The following is a 20,146-nucleotide window of genomic DNA, read 5'->3' as shown; positions in this document are numbered from 1 at the left end:
TCACTTAAAGTTTCTCCAACACGTATGGAAATGTACTGAAGTAAAAAGGACAGAAAAACTCCAGAATAAAAAGTGGAGAGAAAAAAGAAACAATTAATTTTTTTATGATGTATGTTATGGTCTCATAACAACTTGGGACCTGTAGTATCTTTACTGAGAACAGGTGAGATCTTTGGGTCAAGAAAATACACTTGGATTTGAAACTGGCAAACTTTTCACTGCTGGTTCTTGGGGAAGATTGAAAAAAATAATTTATAAATAGAGGAGAGATGGAGAAGAAGAAAGGAAGAGAAGAATCAAAGATGGAGAGTAGAAGACTGAAAATGAGCAAGAATTCTGAGTTTCATGCTTTTGCTTTGTTGCAAAATACCTTCTTGTTTAGCAAGGGAAGGTCAGGAAGATTTGTGTACTTTGGATTAGACAGGTGATCTAGAGTAGATGCCAAAGTGTCTGTATGATTAGGAGGTGTTCTGACATGTTTATCTAGAGAAGACATCTCATAATATACAGTGGAACTCATTAGCATTTATATTTCTTACTGCTTAAGTACAATAACTAACACTCTCCCCCATAAAATCATATTGAATGAGCATTATTTGTGTAATTATAGAGTTTTTCTGTACCTCTGTTTTTGCTGTGTAGTTCTAACACTTCACATAGCAGTGCAGTTTTAGGACAGCATTTACCTGTATCTTAAATTCCTCTCTTGTAAAGCTAAATCACAATTTCTTGCAATATCACACTGTTTGTATCCCCAGTGCTATAAATGTTGTGTCAGTTCGTCAGTCAGCTGAACAGCATTGATGTTGAAGAAGTCCCAACCATCTGTAGATTTACATCTCCTCTGTTTTGATTTCATACTTCTTCAGGTGATACTGCTAATTAAAGTAGGACATGGGTACGGGATTTTTGATGACTCCTTGCCCAGGTGATAACATGAGGACATACATCCTGTGCGACTGTAGTTAATGAAGTGGAAGCTTCTGCACAGTGCTGCTTTGTCCCAGAGCCAGTGGGATCACATAAATCTGCAACAATTCCTGCTGTGCCCTTTGTGTGGCCTCGTGGCTGTGCCTGCCTGGGAGCAGCACAAAGCCTCTGGGCCGGGGCTGTGCCGAGGAGTCTGTGGGAGCCGCGCTGGCAGCTCGGCTGCGGCTGCTGCTCTCTGGCCTGGGGTGTTTCAGCCACAGCGTTTCCTTGAGCGGTCGCTGCCAGCCCCTCTCCCTTGTGTCTCCACACTGCGTGGTCCTAGGAGCCCTCTGTGCCCTGCCCGTGGCTGTGGGAAACTGACCACTGAATGACTGTCACTTTTTACTTATCTCTGATGAGGTCTTTGTTGTCTTGCAGCTTGTCTTTCAGCTGTCAACATACAACATTTCCATTTCATTGCTAGGGTGATAGACTGTTACATGTGTGAACCTTTGGATACTTCTGTTTCCTTTTAAATTAGATCTAATCAGTGATTAAATATATTTTTTATTGTGTGTATGTTCAAATGCTCATGAGACTTTATAAATATACTCTCACATATAAATAGCACAACTCAGCGTGATGAAGTCCTCGGCACGAGGAAACAGACAGTGTGACTGCAGTGTATCTGACTGGCTCCCAGGCCCTCACCCCTCCCAGGGACGGCTGAACCTCTTGGCCAGTTCCGCAGTCGGCAGAAGGGTGGTGGTCCCGGGGACACTGAACTCCCCCACATTTCATGAAACGCCCAATTAACAGCCCCACAGAAGCTGTTTGAAGCTTGGTCCTTTACTGTCTATTAAAGACCCAGTTCGAGTTACTGCCCTGCAGGCAGCCAGGCTTCCTCAGACTGCAGCTCATGGATAACTTGTTTTACTGTAACAGTCAGGGGCGCGACCAGAGGATCTGCTTGTGGGATTTAGCAGAGGGACGGACTTCAGTGACGGATTCTGTCTTCACGGAGCATGTGGGATTCTGCAGATGCTCTCTGTTACAGGTGACACAGGGACGCTGGCTAATGGCCATGGCAGCCAGAAGCCTGGAGGAGGTAGGAAGTGTCTCTTTCTCTGTGCTTGAGAGGTTGCTTTTGTTACTGAAATGACATAGTTCAGGAGGGAAAACATCAGTGCCATTGAATTCTCCGCTCAAGAGCAGGCAGCACAAGAACTCTGGGGGGTTTAATCACTGATTTTACTGCCACAAGGATGGCTGAATTGTATAACTCGTGCTTTAATAACAAGGATACCATCCCAAGATTTGTCTGGCATGGAAGTATTTGCAGCTGCTGATCTTTACATGTAGGAGTTTTGAAAACTCTTCTGGTGCTGCTGAATACTGGGAACAAGAGTCCTTCTGCAGAACTAATGGTCAGCAGGTCTGTCCTCAGATGGAGGAGCTGATATTCCATCTGAAGCTGAATTGGGTCTGGCGAGAAGAGAGGAGGTGTAATGCAGTATGTGGTCTTTCACCCCAGGCTAATTCCTTACCTGAAACTGGGGCTGGAAAGAGTTGAATTACTATTACCAGCCAGAGGTTTGCTCTGTGAGATAATTGCAGGGTCCACTTCAGTTCCTACTGGATAAGTCCACATCTAATGCCACTATCACAGCACTCACTGACTGAAAGCTTTGTTGGCAATGTCTATTTCTGCTTTGTAGAAATTGCAGTTTTGTTTTCTAGAACAAATTGTTTGAGGACATCACACAAAAATAATACCAAATACTTGACATAAAAATACCAAAAATATGAAAGAAAAAAGAAGTGGCATAAATATGAAAAGAAATAATGTAGCTAAGTGCAAATTGCTGATGAGCATAAAAGTTCACATGCTTTTCTGGACTACAGGTTGTGTATCTTGAAACTGAAATTTGCATACTTTATACACAAAGTAGGAAGTGCCTGTATTGCAAGAAAATGTGATCCTTTTATTATATAGAAGTTAAGCACATATTTAAGTATTTTGTTGACTCACAGCCGGAATGTTCAGCCTTTTACAGAACTAGATATGCCTGCGGACACAGCCACTGCACCAGTAAACAACCATTCTAAGTCCCATACCTTGTTCTGATCAAACAAAGAACTCCCTCCATTTTTCAGCAGTGCTCAATAATACTTAAGTTAAACAAAATTGACAAGTGCATTCTTGTGGCAGCCGGAGAAGTCCCAGTAATGAAGAATTAAATAATCAACTGACCCAAATAGAAGACGTTTACCCCAGTGTCGCTTACAACTCATCTCTGTTTTATTCTCATTTGTTTGCTTGGGCCCTGCAATAGGAGAATGATTTGCAGTCTCCTGAGGTAGAAGAGTTCCACTCTGTGTGCGAACCTTTGCATTAGAACTGTGTCATGTTTCAATAAATTCACATAAGCTCCCATAATATATAGTGCTTCCAAATAGGCAGCACTGTGTGAGACACAGTACATTTGCAGCTTATGATTAAAATTAAGACTTAATAAGTGTTTATGCTTGGCTGGTGTCCAAAAAAAGAGTAATTTTGTCTTAAAGGAGGTTCAGTCCATAAATAATGAGATCTGAACAGGCATTTATTTGTTCATGATTGCATTTAAATCACCAATTATGAGTTACATGCACTTTTCTTGCCAATTTGCCAGAAACATGTTAAAAGCTTTATTAATGTGAAAAAGAGAAAGGGTGTGTTTCCTTGTGGCCAGTTTTAGCCACCCAGGAACACTATTAACCTCAGGCAAAGGCAAATCTTTCTCCTATTAAGCAAAACCAATATAAACACGGAACTTCAAGTTTTAGGTTACAGTTGTCAAAATATGTGAAATAGTATTTATTTCTAAGGCTCACTAGCCTTTAACACAGAGAGTCTCTGGAACTGTCAATCCAGTTTAGGCAGCAGCTCATGCCTGCCTGCCTTCTGCACAAAGCTTTTCTCACTGTTTTTCTTTGGCCTTTGCAAGCCCGACTGTAGCCTTTGTACCAGTTCATCTGTTTTTAGTCAAGGTAAAGCAAAGAAGGTTTGGTTTTTTTCTTTTAACCTGCAGAAGTGCATTTATCACAGCACACTTACCCTCCTTTATTACATAAAGTTGCAGTTTTGGTCTTGCCGAGGAGGCAATGCCCTTTGGAGAGACAGTGATGAAAGAGACAAGATGAGGGCAGGTCATCTTCATATTTCTAGCCCGTTTCCTGCCACAGCTAACTTGGTCATTATGTTGATAGCAAGAAGGTTGACGAGAGAAAAGCATCTTTTGTTAAGAGTGTAGGTCCAGAGGACCGGAATTCCCAGATGATCAGACTTTGGTCTGTTCCCAGGTTTGGTCTGCAGACTGCATGGCTGGCTCTTGGCTGTAGTCACTATTCCTCAAATCTGGAGAAGAGTTTCCTGCTCTATTGCCCAGTGGCTTTTGAAAGCGTTCTGTATGTTCTGTGCTTGCAGTCCTAGAGTGCAGCTGGCTTTTGGCAGGCTGGCTGACAGCCTCTAGAAATAGGAAGATGTTCTGGCAAGCTTTGAACTAAAGGTATGGGATTGGAAAGCCATCGCAGCTGCCGTGGTCTTGACTGATGGTTCCCAGAGGAGCCATATTTGTGTAATACCTCATCTCAGATGCTTAAGGAAATTCACACGACTGGGGCTGTCCAACAGCACTGCTGGGCTCTTGCACATTCTGGAAGAGCCTGGGGTGGCTGGTGATACTGGATTTATCAAATGTTTTGAGTAGTTTAATTTTACCACATAATGCAGACCATTGTTTATTTAATTAGAAGAAAAGATCACCTTGGTGATTAAGTATGCATGTGAGAAACAGCAACGTTCCTGGCAGCAGGTTTTTGATACCCAGGAGCTTCTGTTTCTCCAGAGTTCCAGGCTTGAGAACCAGCCCAGGGTTAAGGCACTGCCGTGTCAATCAAGAGTGTCAAAACCTTCTAGTGCCAAACTAAAAAGGCAAGGCTCCCCTGATCTTGCCTGCCATCATCCTGAGGTCACAATGAGCTACTTCCTTGGCAGAGGAACAACTTGCCCAATGTTTAAAAAAAAAAAAAAAAAAAAAAATCAAACCCACCCAAACCAGGTCCATTATTCATTACCATAGGAGCAAGCAACAATGGAGGCTGCTCTGTAGAGAGAACAAGTGTTTAACACAGCATTGTCTGACCCTGTGTTAGACAGGGTCACACAATGTTGTGTCAAAAATACCTGTGTGCAGACACTGCTGCAGCCAGTCTTAGCCAGTAGTTCTGGGGTCATGATTTGTTAGTGCAGTCAGCAGTAAATAAAAATCCCCTGTGCATGTATGCACTGCCTGTATTTCCATGCAAACCCTGGGTTGCCACAACAGCACAGAGGGGAGAATGCAAGTGTTCACAGGTGAATACAGCCAAAGAATTAGCAACAGAGCTGGAAAAGGGGGAAAGCAAGCGGGGGGAGTGTTAAGCAGTCTGCAGTATTATCTGTTGTGTGCACAATGTCATCCACTGTTTGAAAAGTAGGCTGTAATTAAATGGAAGAGTGGAAGGAAGAGGATGTGTTCACTCTAGCAGTTTTGTCTGGGCTTTCCTAAAACAATGCACTTCTTTAGCTAGCTGTAGATTCCCCTTACAGCTCCAACTTAGCATGCATTTCTCAGTTTCCTCCAGACAGTTTTTACTGGAAGAGCTAATACTAACCTTAATCACCTTAAAAGACTTGTGTTTTTAACAGCAGAATTTTGACCTGGAACCTGACCAACTCCTCTTGTTTTCCTGATGTCAGGTTCAGATTTTGGAGCTGCCATCCAAGACGTCAGTCTGTACCTTGAAGCCAGAGGTGGGTGCCAAGCTGGGCATGCCCATGTGTCTGAAGTTATGGCAGGTAAGGCAAGAGCGCCTGCTAATTGTGAAATGTTTTCTCTGTGATTCATTTTATATAAAGCACATGAATCTTTCTTCACTTGGATTTTGATTTATAATCAAACCAATCAAGTAATTATACTATTAAAGGGGGGAAAGATTTGTGAACATCCTTAATGTAACTTTCAGAGCTTTCCAAGCTTTAATGGAAGATTGCAAATGCTCAAGGAAAGCTTTGTATCCTTAGGATAGATACAGTTTTTGCATCAATCAAGAGGAAAATGAGTGACTTACCAAAGCCAGTTGTTTGATATGGTTTCTCACTGCATTAAGAATGATGAGAAATGTTTGGGTTGCTTAAAAACAGTGGTTTTAAGGGAGATTCCATTCACTTCAGTGCCCTGAGGATGAGGAAACACTCTATGAACATTTCTATTACAGACATACAATAGGAACAAAGTATTTATGGTGGTACTGACTACAGACAAGAAGGTAAATAAAAGTAGTTAGTGAAAAAAGTCAATATTTGCAAAATATTTAGAAAATATTTAGCAAATAATGTTTATGGGCTGCCAACAGTGAACACAAGTAATACAAAAAGGTGGCAGTAGAGGGAGGAAGGAGTTCACGTGATTGGCTTGAAATCTCCAGAGAACTGGGGGCAAAGCTGATTCCCATGTAACCCCCTGACAACACACTGCTACAGGTCTAGAGGACCAGCTGAGCTGATGCCAGGGGTGTAATTCCTGCAGGCTCACTGGAACATTTGTGTTGGTTTTAGTTGAAAATATCAGTCAAAGTTTGTGGCCTCAGTGTCTTCACCCAAGACCCTGAACCGACTGAAATCTAGAGGAATTCAGTTGCTGACTTCAGACAAAAGCCAAGAGAGGCCCACAGTTGAGGTTTTATGCTGTAATTAAAAACTAGGGGGGGAAAAAAAAAAAAAAGGAGAGGAAATTAACTTAGGCTGATTAGGCTTTTGTTTAAAAAAGTTTCTTCTGAAAATGCAATCAGTGTTCAGTGCTTGACGAAATGAATGGGTCTTTCTGTCTCCTCAACATTTTTTAATAAGATGGAGATAACTGTGGAAATGTTCAGTGTTGAAAATTTTTCTTACTTGTGTAAGAAGTCCTCTGTCTTGCCATAATTTCTACATGCATTAATATTGATATTCCTCTAGGAAGCAAAGCAGGTGCAGAGACTTAATTTTATATAGTTTTTGATTTTGTTGCCAGTGAAGATAAAGCAGAGGACTGGGAACTGGGAGAGGTAAATTATTCCATGCAAATTCTGACTTTGAGAACTCACCGTAACTTCCTAGACTGCAGCAGGCAAGTGTAGATAATCCCTCAGAGTCTCACAGCTGTATTTGCTTTTTTAGAAATATCTGCAACTTGGTTTAAAGGCATGAGGAAGAGGATACCCTTAAGGGAAATAATTGCATGTGGTGTACCAAAGTGATGCTCTTCCTCCTGTTCTGTGGTTGCACTGGAAATGGCTCTGTGAATAACCCTGTAACCATAAACCAGGAGAACACGAGCTCACCCAGCTGCACCCCTTCCTGGACAGAGGCCCTCCAGGATTTCTTTGTACACAGCTGTGTTGGGCAATCCAGACATACCCAGGAGATGAGCACTCCCAGCCCAGCACTCAGGGGTTGCCTAAGAGACTATTTGATGTTGCTTATGGCACAGTAAATTAACAAGTTGAAACAGAAGCTGACAGGGAGAGCCCCATAAAGGTCTGAAGGAAGAGTGCTTGGGGTGGTTGTCCGATGAGAGTCTGGGGGCTGCAGCCAGGTTCCATCGTATGTTTCTGCGACTCAGGGAAACAACAAACCCAACAAACCTCCCCAGCAGCGGCATGAATGAGGAGCAGAAGGCAGGTGAGGTTAGGCTTGTAGATTAAGCCTCACTGCCTTCTCCTAAGCACTCAAAAAGCTTGCAGCTATTTATTTTGTTCTTTTGAGCACTTCTCCCTCTTATTTTTCTAGGTTTGTCTCTAAAGTTATTAGTTGATTCACTTTCTTTTGAAGATTCATGTTCTTAAAGACATTGTCCCTTCAGTTTCACACCTTCCTGCTATTACTAATTGGGTGGAGTAGGATTTGTAGGAGTAAGGATAGTCCCTTCAATTTTTTGCACTCCTTGGGGAAGGCATCATATTGCATAATGGTGCAAACAAAATAATTCAACAAGAATAATACATGTCGAAACTGGAAATGCCGAGTTATTACTTTATATAAACTATTGCAATTATTCCTGTTGAGTTGACAGCAGATCACCTTTTCTTCCTTCCTTGACAGTTATCCAAATGCAACAAAAAATGTTCTGCTTAGGAAGAGCAATGATTTATAATCTAATTTTTCTACTGAAACAGAACATGAATGGTGAGACTTCTCTCCAGCAGTGTCTGTTATTGGGAATTGAAATAAATAGGCCGTTGTGAAGCACTGCTTGGTGAGACCAGGCTCAGACCAAGAGCTCCACTGATCTTTCAATAACTTTTATTGTTTTGGTTCATGTATCCATTGAAATATTACACTTCATATGGTTAAGAAAGTCAGGAAAAAGTAAAGTAGTGTGGGAGACCTACATTTCATAGGAAACAGTACTTGGGATTTAAAACACACCAATCTTAGATCTCACTTGCAAACTACTGTTTTTCAAATCTAAAGTGCAATATCCACAGCACCAAAAAAGAAAGGGTTTTGCTTGGCATTCCTGAAATGCCGAGCACTCACCTGTCCCTGCCGCCTGCAGGAGGGCGAGGAGCTGCTGTGAAAGTCGCCATCCTGCTCAGAGCAGGGAGAGGAGCTGACGTGTTTCACTGCCAATGACAGCTACAACTTCTGTGAAAGCCCAGCTCTGAGGAGTCTTGTGCTCATAGAAGAGCAGCACAAATAATTGTGGGGTTGTTTGATGCTTAAACTGGGGGCTTGCTTTAAACTTGAAAGTCCCTATGAAATACTTTGTTTTGCTTTGAAGATTTTACCCTTTATTAAATACAAATAAAACCTGGAATGCTTGTTTTATATTGAGACTTTTAACTTTTTTGATATCTGGTATCAAAACCCAGTTCATCCAGAATACCTGATGAGTTCACATTAATTCACATGTATCTGACTCAGTGTATGAATCAATGTATTTATTGCTCTGATGTTATATTATTTTAGCAAATCAAAATTTTGACAGAAAAATTGTTCATAATTCTGGGCACTGTGAGAAACCTGCTTTATGGGCCTTTCCAGCCAGAGCATGCTCCCTACCTTTTCAAAGAAAAAATGATTTAAAAGGAAGGAAGGAGGCTCCTCCAAGATCCCAGGTGTGGACAGACCCGTTCAGAAGGATGACACAGGGGATTTCCCACATTTAGAAGGATTTCCCCTTGGTTTCCTTCTTTTAAGGAGCAATGTTGTTCCCTGCTCAGTGAGCTCTATTGCTCAAACACTCTTCTAGGCTAAGGCCCAGGAAGCACATGAGGCTGGTGCTGGGCAGTCATATTAGTCAGACTGATGCCTTAAGTTTCAGCCTTCATATTTTTCAGATTCTGTGCTGCCCAGGGGTGTAGCTCTGAGCCTCATGTTGTGTTAGTCAGCTCTTATTTCACGGGGTAGGTAGACAAAACAAATCTGCTAGAGACCAAGGACAACAGTTACAAGTTTTCAGGCCCAAAAGCATTAAAAAGGGTGGACTGAACAGAGAAAACAAGAGGGATGGGACTTCATACCCGGAAGCTGTAATGGGACAATTAAACCCCAAAATGCAAATGGACCAAAACTTATAAAAGTGTGAGATCTCATGACCAGCCATCCATTTTGTGACCATTTTGGGTCCAGCCCTGGGTGTAGCCCTGGCCAGGCTCTTGTCCTGCCCAAGGTGTTCCTTAAAGGCCTTTTAATAAATACCTACTTTATTCTATTATCTCTGTCTAGTCTCTGTTCCAGGTCAGCCTTCTCAAGGCATCAAGACCACCCATCTCTTGTTAGTTTAACTCTCCCCAGAACACAGAATAACCAGTGGGAGAACAGTCTGGACCATTAGTAGAGGCAGTGAGCCTTTGGCCACCACAGGTTTGTATCATGACACTGACAGCTAGCGAGTTTGACCTCATTCAATAACGTGATACTGGTAAAAATTAATTCTTTATGCCCTTTACCTTTATCTTAATCGAATACTGAGCAAACAAATTCTGTAGGAGCAGACAGTGTTTGGAAAGATCTGAATACCCAGTTGGATACATTTCTTAGATGTGCCTACATAAGGTGGTAATAATCCCAGTGTCTATTTTGATATTTCTTCTCCTATTAAAGAAATAACTGGCATGAACAGATGCCGTTTTTTTAGTTGCTTTTCATTAGGGATTTGCATCTTCACTCTTGTAACCAGGTACTGCTTACAGGATCATTAGTCTTTTGGCTGGAGCAATGATGAATATTTTCCTTAAGTGTGACATGTAATCCAGTAATGTTCCCTTCTTTGAGTTATTTCAGAGGCTTAAATAAATTAGGTGTCTGCCCAGGGTGCCCTGCCCTTTGGCCTGTGACATCATTAATCAAAGTAGCTTTCAATTGGTTACAGTGGGGCTTGGGCGCCCGTTAACCCCTCGGTGACTGAGCCAGCGGTTCCTGCTGCGAGGTTCAGCGTTTACCTTCGAGCACCGTGGGGTACTTGGGCAGGCAGCCCCACAGCTGGCAGTGTGGAACTGGCATCCCTGAGCACGGCGCTTCTCAATGCCCACACAGGCTTGTATTGCTTGAGAGGAACTCAGCTGCTCGGCGGAATTTTTTCTATGAAGCACAAAGAAAGTTCAGACCATGAAGTAAAATTCGTGAAAATTTCAGGCAGGCTCTTTCCAGGTGTTATAGAGGGCAATAGTTTGGATTTTCAGAGAGAAATTTTCTCCCTCTGTGTGTATATATATATGTGTGTGTGTACGTTAAATATGTATAATATATATAAAATGTAGAATTTGATATGTAGATATAAAACCTGTGTGTTACCTAGTAATGCTTTCTGAAAGCGGATGGAATATCAAAATTTGACATTCAGACATCTAAACTTTTTTCACTTCTACATCAGTCAGAATTTTAAATTATTCTCTTGCTGCTTGGACTAAAACTTACACAGGGATAATAATTTTCTTAACAGACTATTTATTTCTCAAACAATTTTATTTTTCCTTAATCAGCTCAACTGTGGTTCACAACCTGTGCTTCTGGCTGGCTATGAAGATGGATCAGTTGTCCTCTGGAATGTGTCAATGGGAAAAGTGTTGAGCAAACTCCTTTGCCACCAGGAGCCAGTGATGAGCCTTGACTTTGACTCGGAGAAGGCCAAGGGGATCTCGGGCTCATCTGAAAAGGTGCTTAGCATCTGGAGCCTCAATGAGCAACAGAACCTCCAGGTCAGGATCACTGGCCCTCTAGTGTCATTTATCCCACTTTGCACTAACAGTTTGATAGACTAAAAAAATATTTAGTCATGAAGAGGAGTTGTTGCAGATCTCTAGCTAATTAATCACAGACTGGTTAGAATGTCTGTGCTATGGACTAGACTTAGCAAAAGATGGTGAGGATTTAAAAAAAAAAACCAAACCCTCTCTCACATGTTTCTGGTTTTACCAAAGTTGCAACAGGCACACAGGCCTAGCATTACTCAAGCCATTGCCTCTGTATCTTCATTTATCACATTGGTAGTATCCAGCTCTCGGAATGTCCTAAACATTATAAATGAGTTATAAAAATGAGAAACAAAGGATTGCTTTTCCAAACGTTCTGCTTGAATGGCTGTAGCGAGCTTTCCACTGTGGGAAAGACAGAAGTATTCCATTAAATACTTCACAAGCAGAAAGAGTAGGAGTAGCTCTGTAGCACCAAGAGGACATGAGATTTAGGCACCCAGCTTCTTTTGGCACCTACAGGGCCCAGCCAGAGACAGAAAATCAGGCAATTGGCTGCCCCAGTTCATGTCTGAGCTGTGGTACTGTGAATGGCTGGGTTAGAAGGAGGTCACGTAACCCCCAGCTCAGGCTGTGCTAGGCAATGGCCATAAATACTGCTTTCATCTGGACAGCTTTAGCAAGTGTTCCAACAGTGCCAAGGTGTTAAGTACGATCTGGAAATGTAGGTGTGGAAATAAAGTGCAAAAAGGCTCATGAAATTTGAAACGGCCCATGCACAGCCTCTCCACTGCTGGGTGCTTTAACCTTTTGGAAGTGGCAGTTGTCCTGTGAACAATGGAGATGGCCTGAATCAGCCCCTGTGTGCCCATGTGGTCCTTGAGAAGAGATCTGCTGGACACAGTTCACAGGAGAAAAATAACTGCTGTGGCACCTTGCAGCTTTTATGGAGATCGTTTTTAAAGTAGTACAGCAAGTTAATGCTACTTTCAGAATAGTGCTATAGGAAGAAAAGCCCAGGCCGGGATGTCCAGTGGTGACTCGTCACCTGGGGGACACTGTAGAGGTGTGGAATGTGTGAGGCATCACCACAGCACCTGCATTTCTGGGGTGGCAGAGCACCAAGTGTGTGTGGTGCAAACACAGCCAACCCCCGTGAAGTCTGGAGGACATGGCAGGAGGAGGTGGCTGAACCTTAATATACAACACGACGTGAAAGAGGCACTCTACACTCTGAATGAGCAGTGAAGGTGTCTGATACACATTGTCATGGTTTGGGTTTGCTGGTTTTTTGGTCCTGTTTGCCTCCCCCTGCCCAGCCTCCCCCTGCTTGTCGCCATCTGCATCAGGTGTCCTTAACTCAGGGAAGTGGAAGGAAGATGAGCAATCCCAGTAAGAAACTCGGTATTGAGACTCGTTCTCTAAGGTCAAGGTGACAGAAATCTGACATCATGACAGGCTTCTTAAATTTTCAAATACTCTGGTGGTGAAGAGAAAGCTGTTCTTTCATATTAATTATAGCTAAACCTTGCTCCTAAAGCAAAAGAAAATACTGTTCTTTACAGCACATTTCACTAATGAGTTAACTGTATGCAGGGGTACACGTACAACTCGCAGGAGAAACAGTCGTTCACCTGAAATATTGCAAGTATTGTTATTCCCATTCCCAGGGGATGTAAGATTAGCTACATCTTCAGCACCTCACACTGAGAGATAGAAGGTTGCCTCAGAAGAAATTTAAATGCCAAGTATTATAAGCTACAAAAGCAATGTTCCTGTGCTTCATGGGAGCACGAATGCCCTAAAAAATGCATCTTTCATATGAGCACTAGAGATTGTCAAGGACATAGATTAAGTTTTTTTCCACTATTGCATTAATAATATAAACCAGATGGGGATTTTTTTCTCTGACATTCCAGGTACCTGAGGTAATGGTAGACGTTGGAAAGCCACTCAGTGGCACATTATTTTTATTCTAAAAGGTTTTAATAAGTAACCGTGGTGCACAGCTATCTGCCGTTGCAGAGGGAATGATGCAATGATGGTACTGCAGCTCTGTTTTAAGTGGCAGTGTTCCAGTGTGTCAATGAATAGATGATGAAGGTAACTGCAGAGTTTATTGCTATGGGGAAAGTTTGTATTGTCTTCTACAGGAAAGTTGCTGAAATCATCACTGCTGCAAATGACAGGAATGGTTATGTGCCTTCTGATTTGGATAAGATAGCGTAATTATGTGCTGATGTTTGTGGTAGAATGTAGGAGGTAAACAGCTTCTGCAGGTGAATAAACAAAGCAGAACTAAGAAATCTGATAACCACAGAAGCTTCTTTTTATATGACAAGAGAAAAAAATCCTGTAAGCTGTATTGTAAGTTTTGTTGGTTCGGTCGCTGAGGCTTTTCCCCCAAATACTGAAGCTTAGTCTGCTGCTATTCTGTTTTCTTCCTAATAAGCAGAGGGTTTAAAGACATGCTTTGGGTGTAGATGCAAGTGGCCTTGGTTGTGACTGGCTGAAAGCAGCTCACCTGTTTTTACCTCTTTGTTTTCTTAATTACAAGCTGGTTCTCTGGTTAGGAAACTATGTTGGTATGTGACTGCTGTAGTTGGTGACTTACTGTAGTAAGTCCTGGGATGGGACAAATCCTGGCAGTAGGATTACACCTGGCTGCATATACCTTGAGCAAGTTTTCTCCTTTGTGTTGCTTTTCTCTCTCATAGTTGCAGATCATGCACAAATGCCCACTGTTCCCTCATGTTCCATAGCCAACAGGCATCACCATTACAGGCTTCCTTTTCAAGTTGTAGCTTGCTGAGGACATGCCATTTCTCCAGTCTCCCTGACTGTGCTGTATGGATCTTTCCCACATAATTGGCATTAATGATGAGAGCACCACACCCAGGATTGGTTATAGCCATTAGCTAATAATCTCAGTTACACAGTAAGGCACATCCCACATTTGCCAGGCTGGTGATCTAAGGAATAAATCATTCCCTTGCCAGGACATTTACACCAACAAAAATCCCACAGGGGCCATGCTGCATTAGACCTACCCTGAGGAGTTTGGAGCACATGTACTAACAAAAACACAGGTTTTACATTAATAGCCCCACCAAGAGGCCCCCATACAACCTATTTCTCATTAAGCTTGAGCAAAACTTGCTGTCCTCTGTTCTGAATTCATTGTAGGCACATTCTTCAGGTCACCTTTGAAAAAGAAATGTACAGATTATGTAAGAAATGTGTCAAGTTTCATTCAACCTTTTGTCTTACCGAACTGCACAACTCTTGCTGCTTGAGTAGGTAGCTGGGCAGTTCTTACATAGCTGGAAAATAATTGCTTATGGCTTTGTGCCTGTAAGGTTCTGAGATGTGTTCAGCTGCATCTGAAACCAACCTTGACCAACATTTCTGGAGTTTTCTACATCCAATATAAAAGTCAAAATTATCTGCAATAAAATGTCTATAGCCCTGTACCAGCTATGCATCATGGCATGTCCTTCAAGGAGGAAAGCTCCTCAGGTGTGACATGCTTGTCAATCCCTCCCTGTCTCAGACAAACAGTAAACACCACACAGTGAATTAAAACAGGCACTGGATGATATTAAGCTTTGGTACAGGATAGCTACAGACTCAGCCTTAAGGAGACACTGGCGTTAACATGTCGTTTCCAATGGTACTGACAAATACCAGCAGTTCAGGGCCAGCTTTATAAGCCAAAGGTGTTTTCCCCATTGTGAGAGAAGCTCAGCTGTTCCAATACACACACAGACACTTGTGTGCGTATTCTGCACGTGTTTCAGAGGCAGATTGCTCACTCAGACGAGTTACCTGAGCTGAGAACAGCAAAGGTGTGTTACTTTGAGCTTTGTGCTTCAGGAGAAACATGTGTCAGCAAAGTGAAAACTTTTCTTACCGGCAGCTAAGTCCTGTGCAGCCTCAGTGCCTCCTGAAGAAAGCCAAATGCCTCCCAATGTAATTGTGCCCCTCTGAAACCTGTGCCCCAGTAGTCTCCAAACAGTAACAAAAGGCTTCCAAGACTGAAATCAGTAACTTGGCCATAATCCTCTCCTTGGATTTGGTGTAAATAGAAGTCTCTTGGGAAGGAGTGCTAGAAATACAGATTTCCTGACACTGTAACTCAATTCCTGGAGGCATTCCTTTCTGAAGACTGAGGTAAATGCTACAACAGCTTATTGGGGGTTTTGTGAGGGGCCACAGTAGTAGAAGTGAGTAGCAGGTAGCTTAAACATCAGCTCAGAAGGGTCTCAGCCTGGGAATATTTCAGAAGCAGGGAAAATATACGGCCTTACCTCAGAACGTTGCAGCTCATACAAGAACAGCTGAAGAAGAGGGCAAAGCTGTGCTCAAAACCTCAGTTCAGAGCTTCACTTGTGATAGAATATGTATATACAGCTTTAAATGCAGAATTAACTAAAAGCATACAAGAGTTGGGTTTATTTTTTGAAAATTGCTCTGGAGATGGGAGGCTCAAGTTAAGGTGTTTTCTGTCTATTCTCACCAAGCACCATCCACCACATGGTGAAAAGCTCCACGCTCCCTGTGTGACACTGCTGTGTTGGGTGGGCACAACACCTGCTAAAGTACCAAAAGATTCCTTTTTCTTCTGTTTTGAATAACTAGAGCTCATTTGTAACTTTTTTCCAAAGGTTTACAAAACACATGAACTTGTCAACGCTGGCATATCTGATATCACCATCCGTCCAGACAAGAAGATTTTGGCAACAGCAGGGTGGGATCATCGCATCAGGATCTTTGGCTGGAAAAAGCTGAAGCCCTTAGCAGTGCTGGACTATCACACAGCAACTGTCCACTGTGTGTCCTTCTCAGATCACAGCAACCCCCGGGAGAGACTGCTGGCAGCTGGCTCCAAAGATCAGCGCATCAGTGTCTGGTCCATATATGCTCAGACGTGACACATCCTGCACTGCCATGGATTAGGAAAACACGACTGGTGGAGCAATTCCTAGCACTGTAATTCAAATGTGGGGAAGTGGTAGAATCTGTCTCCAGGCTGAAGTGAGAGTCCTAGATTAATTCCTATGCTGCTTGTTTAAGCTGTAAGTTTTGTCTTCCATAGAGGACAGTGGATTTTTAATTCATAATAAGCAGAACAAGGCCAGTCACAAAGACCAAAGTTGCTTTGGGTTCTGCTATGGGTTTTGCAACACCTTTCCTTTGGCAGGTTGCTGACATAACTTGTGCCAATGCCTTTTGTGAAAAAGGACTGGAATCCCTCAAACTGCAGTGGAGGCAGAATATGTCTGTTTGTAAGTCATTTATGTATCCAAGAATCTGAGTCAGTGTAAAACATCACTCTTTCTTGAAAATTTATACCCATTAAACCACCTCCAGTGGTTTCTCATTGTCAGTTACTTTTTCTTCCCTGTAACTGAAAGGCTATCAGAACACCCTTGATTTGTTCACACTTCTGTCAGTTTCTAACTTAAACCAACAGCCAGGAATGTGACTAGGGATGGCCTTCGGCATTTATGAATTTCATTATGTCTCCTGTCACCTCAAGCCTCACAATTAATCACAAGAAAGAAAGGGAAAAAATCTTCCCCAGCATTGCACTGCAAAGCTATGTAAAGCCTTTTACAGAGCCAGTGCTAAATCCTTTCCACAGACTGATGAGCTAAAGGATTTAAACTCGGCAATCCAATTAGCGCCCTTCTCCTTGGAGAGTTCGGGGTAAGTTTCAGCGTGGCAAGTCTGGGATTCAGCTGCACAACTCCCATTAACATTTAGGGGAATCACATGGGTAAATCTTTATCCACACAGTGCAAACGGTTCCATGCACTTGTCGTCTCTACAGTCATGGAAGCTGAAATTCATTCATGAAGGTTTATTTTGTTTGACTCACAAAGCAGCATTTCCATCCGTCTAAAGCTTATTAGATACACACCAGTGTGCTGAGAGCCAGGGTACTGCTGGATTTGGTCACAAAGCTGCAGTGACAACTGTGTCCAGGCTGTGCACTGTTGATACTTTATTGGAAATAATTGTTTCTGCTCTGTAGAGAGGTGGAAATCAAAGTAAAAGAGACCAAAAGTAAACAGCAATATCAAAGATTTTAGAAATTATTTCAGGAAAAACACACATGCAAATTAAGGTCTGGGTCTGTTACCCAGCTGTGCCTTGCAGACATAGAATATTGCTGGACTGAAAGCCTTAAGCACCCAGCCTGATGTTCTTTACATTAAAACACAGAACCAGGATACTGTTGCCAGGCTTTTCAAAATAAAATGTGGCCCTACACATTTTAGAGTGTGGTGACACTTTAAATAATGCATTTCTTTGATTATTTCTTTACTATTCAGTAGCTGCATGGAGGATCACATTGCAGTTGAAAGTTAAAGGCTAATTTTGAGTGATCCCGAGTCAAGGGGAGGTGATGGTGTTCATTACATCCACCAGACAGAGTTGCACATCTCCACACATCATCCACCTCCCACACAGAAGAGGAGCTGCCCCCACTGTACAAGCAGCTCCAGCCTCAGCCTGGTGGAATGAGATGCAGTCACTCTCCACAAACCTGCTGCTGGAAGAAACTTCTTCTTTTGTTGTTTTTCCCCTTCGTCAAAGTAGGTCAGAACTGACATAAAGAAACAATGAAATAAATAAATGGAGAAAGTGTTGTTGCACGTGGTCCAGGGACCTGTCCCTGGGGAGTTGGCACAGAGATTTCCGTTTGCCTTTTGTGGTACAACAGCACACATGTGGCGCAGAGGGTGCCAGCATTCCTCCTCCATGGCAGCAAACAGCAGCCTGCACTCCTGGGCAGTTTACACAGAACTGAGCTGAAGGTTTAATGCTCATCCTGCAGGAAAGGAAATCCAGGGCTCACCCATCTTGGCCAAATGGTTGGTGTAGGAAACAATTTTGGTGCAAATACTCTGGTATTGGCGCAGTGGCACCCCTCTGGAAAGAGCACGATTAGATCAGAGCCTGAAAGTTAGAAATCCTTGAGTATATTTTGTCTGAAAATTGCCATTTACTGTCAACATCTGTGTCTAAAGTAATTAGGGATGTTTAGATTTACAAATGCCTTTTGGAACATACTGTAAAGATTACTGGGTGCTTACACCTAACTTACTGCCTTTTGCTGGGAGTTAAATATTTCTGTTTGTCTGATTAGGTAGATTTAAAAGCAAACTTAGTAATGCAAGTACAAATTGAAAATGAAGACATGAACTACATCTCAGACACACAGGTGAGAGTTTCGTCAGCTTCAGGAGGAAGGACATAGGCTGCAGGGCTGCCTGCAGGAACAGACCCATCCTTTACTTCCCATTACCAAAGCACTATCCATGCCATACTTTTTGACAATACAATTAATTCATTAACACTTTATATCACTACTGATTTTATTTAAACACCCAGTAAAAGGATTTTTCTTTCACATTATAGTTTCCTTGAAATGAGCAGCCAGACTACACTAGTTTGCTCTAGAGTTGAGCCCAAATGCCATAGTTTGATTGTGAATTACTCTTCTAACAGTTTATTTGCCTAAGGAACTAACCTGGACTTCCCCAAAGAAGAATGGTTTCCAACAGGAAAGACAGTCTGTATTAGTATAGGCTGTAAAACACAATTGTCTGAATATAACTATAACTTTAAAATACAGATGTCTGATTCCATCTAAGAAATTCACTTTTTTTTCATTTTTTTTTTTTTAATCACAGTTGTGCCATGAGCATGGTTTGTGCTGATTTGCTAGCAAAAGGCTGTGAGCAAAGAGCCACCTTAAGGTGCTGGAGTTAGGTCTGAAATCTCACCTGCCAGAAAGGAACAGGGCTAGCCTGTACCTGGCCTAGAGGATTCAGGAGTGAAGGTGATGACAGCTGAATTATTACAAAAGGCTTCCTCCCAAGAATCACCGTCTTTGGCACCATGAGAGGGAAGAAAGCAACTGGCATTTGTAAAGAAATAGAAATAAATCCCAAACACCAGCATTTGTGCAGCAATTACATGGAATATTTATCACCACTGGAATGGTGATCTCTGACCCTCTAACATTATTTGCAAATGAACCCATTAGTTACAACTCCTTTCTCTTATCAGTATATGAGCCATAAAGCACTGCAGTCCTTAGTGTAGATGAGCAAGGAAAGAGGAGATTAATTGTGTTTGTAGTAATGAGTGAAAAAGGAAGTAAGCTGGGGGCATGCAATGAGACAGTTGTTAAATTTAGTCCTTTAGAATGCAATTGCTACAGCAAGCCAAAAAATTACTCTGCAGCTTGACTTGGACTGTTGCAAAGGCTTGAGTTTAAAAGAGCAGATTTTTAAAGTTAAGCCAATACTGGCTTCTGGACTGCTTTTGTTTTTAGCATATTTAAGATGCATCTACAAGGCCAACTTACAAATTAATAAATCTTTCCTTTAATTCAGTCTGCCAAGAACAAAGATAGAACACTGACTACTGCAGGAGCCATGTTAGTGATGTAAACCAAAGGACTGGGGATTAAACAAGGATTACTGAGTGCTAAATCAATGTGTTTCCTTTTCTGGCTGTGTGTGTGTGGTGTGAAAGTGTGGATCATTACATAAAACATGGCACATGACTGCCTGGATTAATACCAGACAATGTTACGGCAGTGCTGAGACACAAAGTTGGATGTTGAAGCATGACCATTGTGCTACCAGGAACATGACAGCCATGACTAAGGGGAAAGGCAGGGGGGTTCTGCTAATGCGTAATACCCTGAAATTCCAGCCTGGGTCCCCCTCCTACAGCTCTTCCAAGTAAACTTGGCTGTGTTTGTCTATTTCCTACTCTTCTGGGGCATGCTGGAGGTTGCTTTTGTAATGTGAAAGAAGCTATCCAGAATTAAGATCTTGGGGGGGGGGGGGGGAGGGGGGGAGTTGGCAATTCATGTAATGATCTCACGATATCAAATTAAATGAAAATATAATCTCTCAGTTGGGAAAGTTTTGCTCACCTGATTAGTGGC

General features: G+C 42.3%; 1 protein-coding gene across 2 annotated transcripts in view; it reads left to right on the top strand.

Annotated features, from left to right (window-relative positions):
* Positions 1 to 20,028, top strand: part of GNB1L (G protein subunit beta 1 like) — a 47,114-nt gene extending 27,086 nt beyond the window's left edge. The window contains exons 4-7 of one of the 2 annotated variants that reach the window (XM_066199663.1): positions 1,855 to 2,017; positions 5,693 to 5,746; positions 10,960 to 11,175; positions 15,837 to 20,028. In XM_066199663.1, coding sequence (XP_066055760.1) covers positions 1,855 to 2,017; positions 5,693 to 5,746; positions 10,960 to 11,175; positions 15,837 to 16,103 — 700 coding nt within the window. In that variant the 3' untranslated portion in view covers positions 16,104 to 20,028. Of the gene's footprint in view, positions 1 to 1,854; positions 2,018 to 5,692; positions 5,792 to 10,959; positions 11,176 to 15,836 lie in introns of both variants that reach the window. The other variant, XM_066199662.1, reaches the window with a different exon arrangement.
* The last annotated feature ends 118 nt before the right edge of the window (positions 20,029 to 20,146 follow it).

Source organism: Chamaea fasciata, unplaced genomic scaffold (assembly GCF_029207755.1).
Source record: "Chamaea fasciata isolate MVZ Bird 193981 ecotype frontalis unplaced genomic scaffold, bChaFas1.0.hap1 SCAF_18, whole genome shotgun sequence".
Taxonomy (NCBI): Eukaryota; Metazoa; Chordata; class Aves; order Passeriformes; family Sylviidae; genus Chamaea; species Chamaea fasciata.
This window is presented reverse-complemented; position numbering and strand designations above follow the sequence as displayed.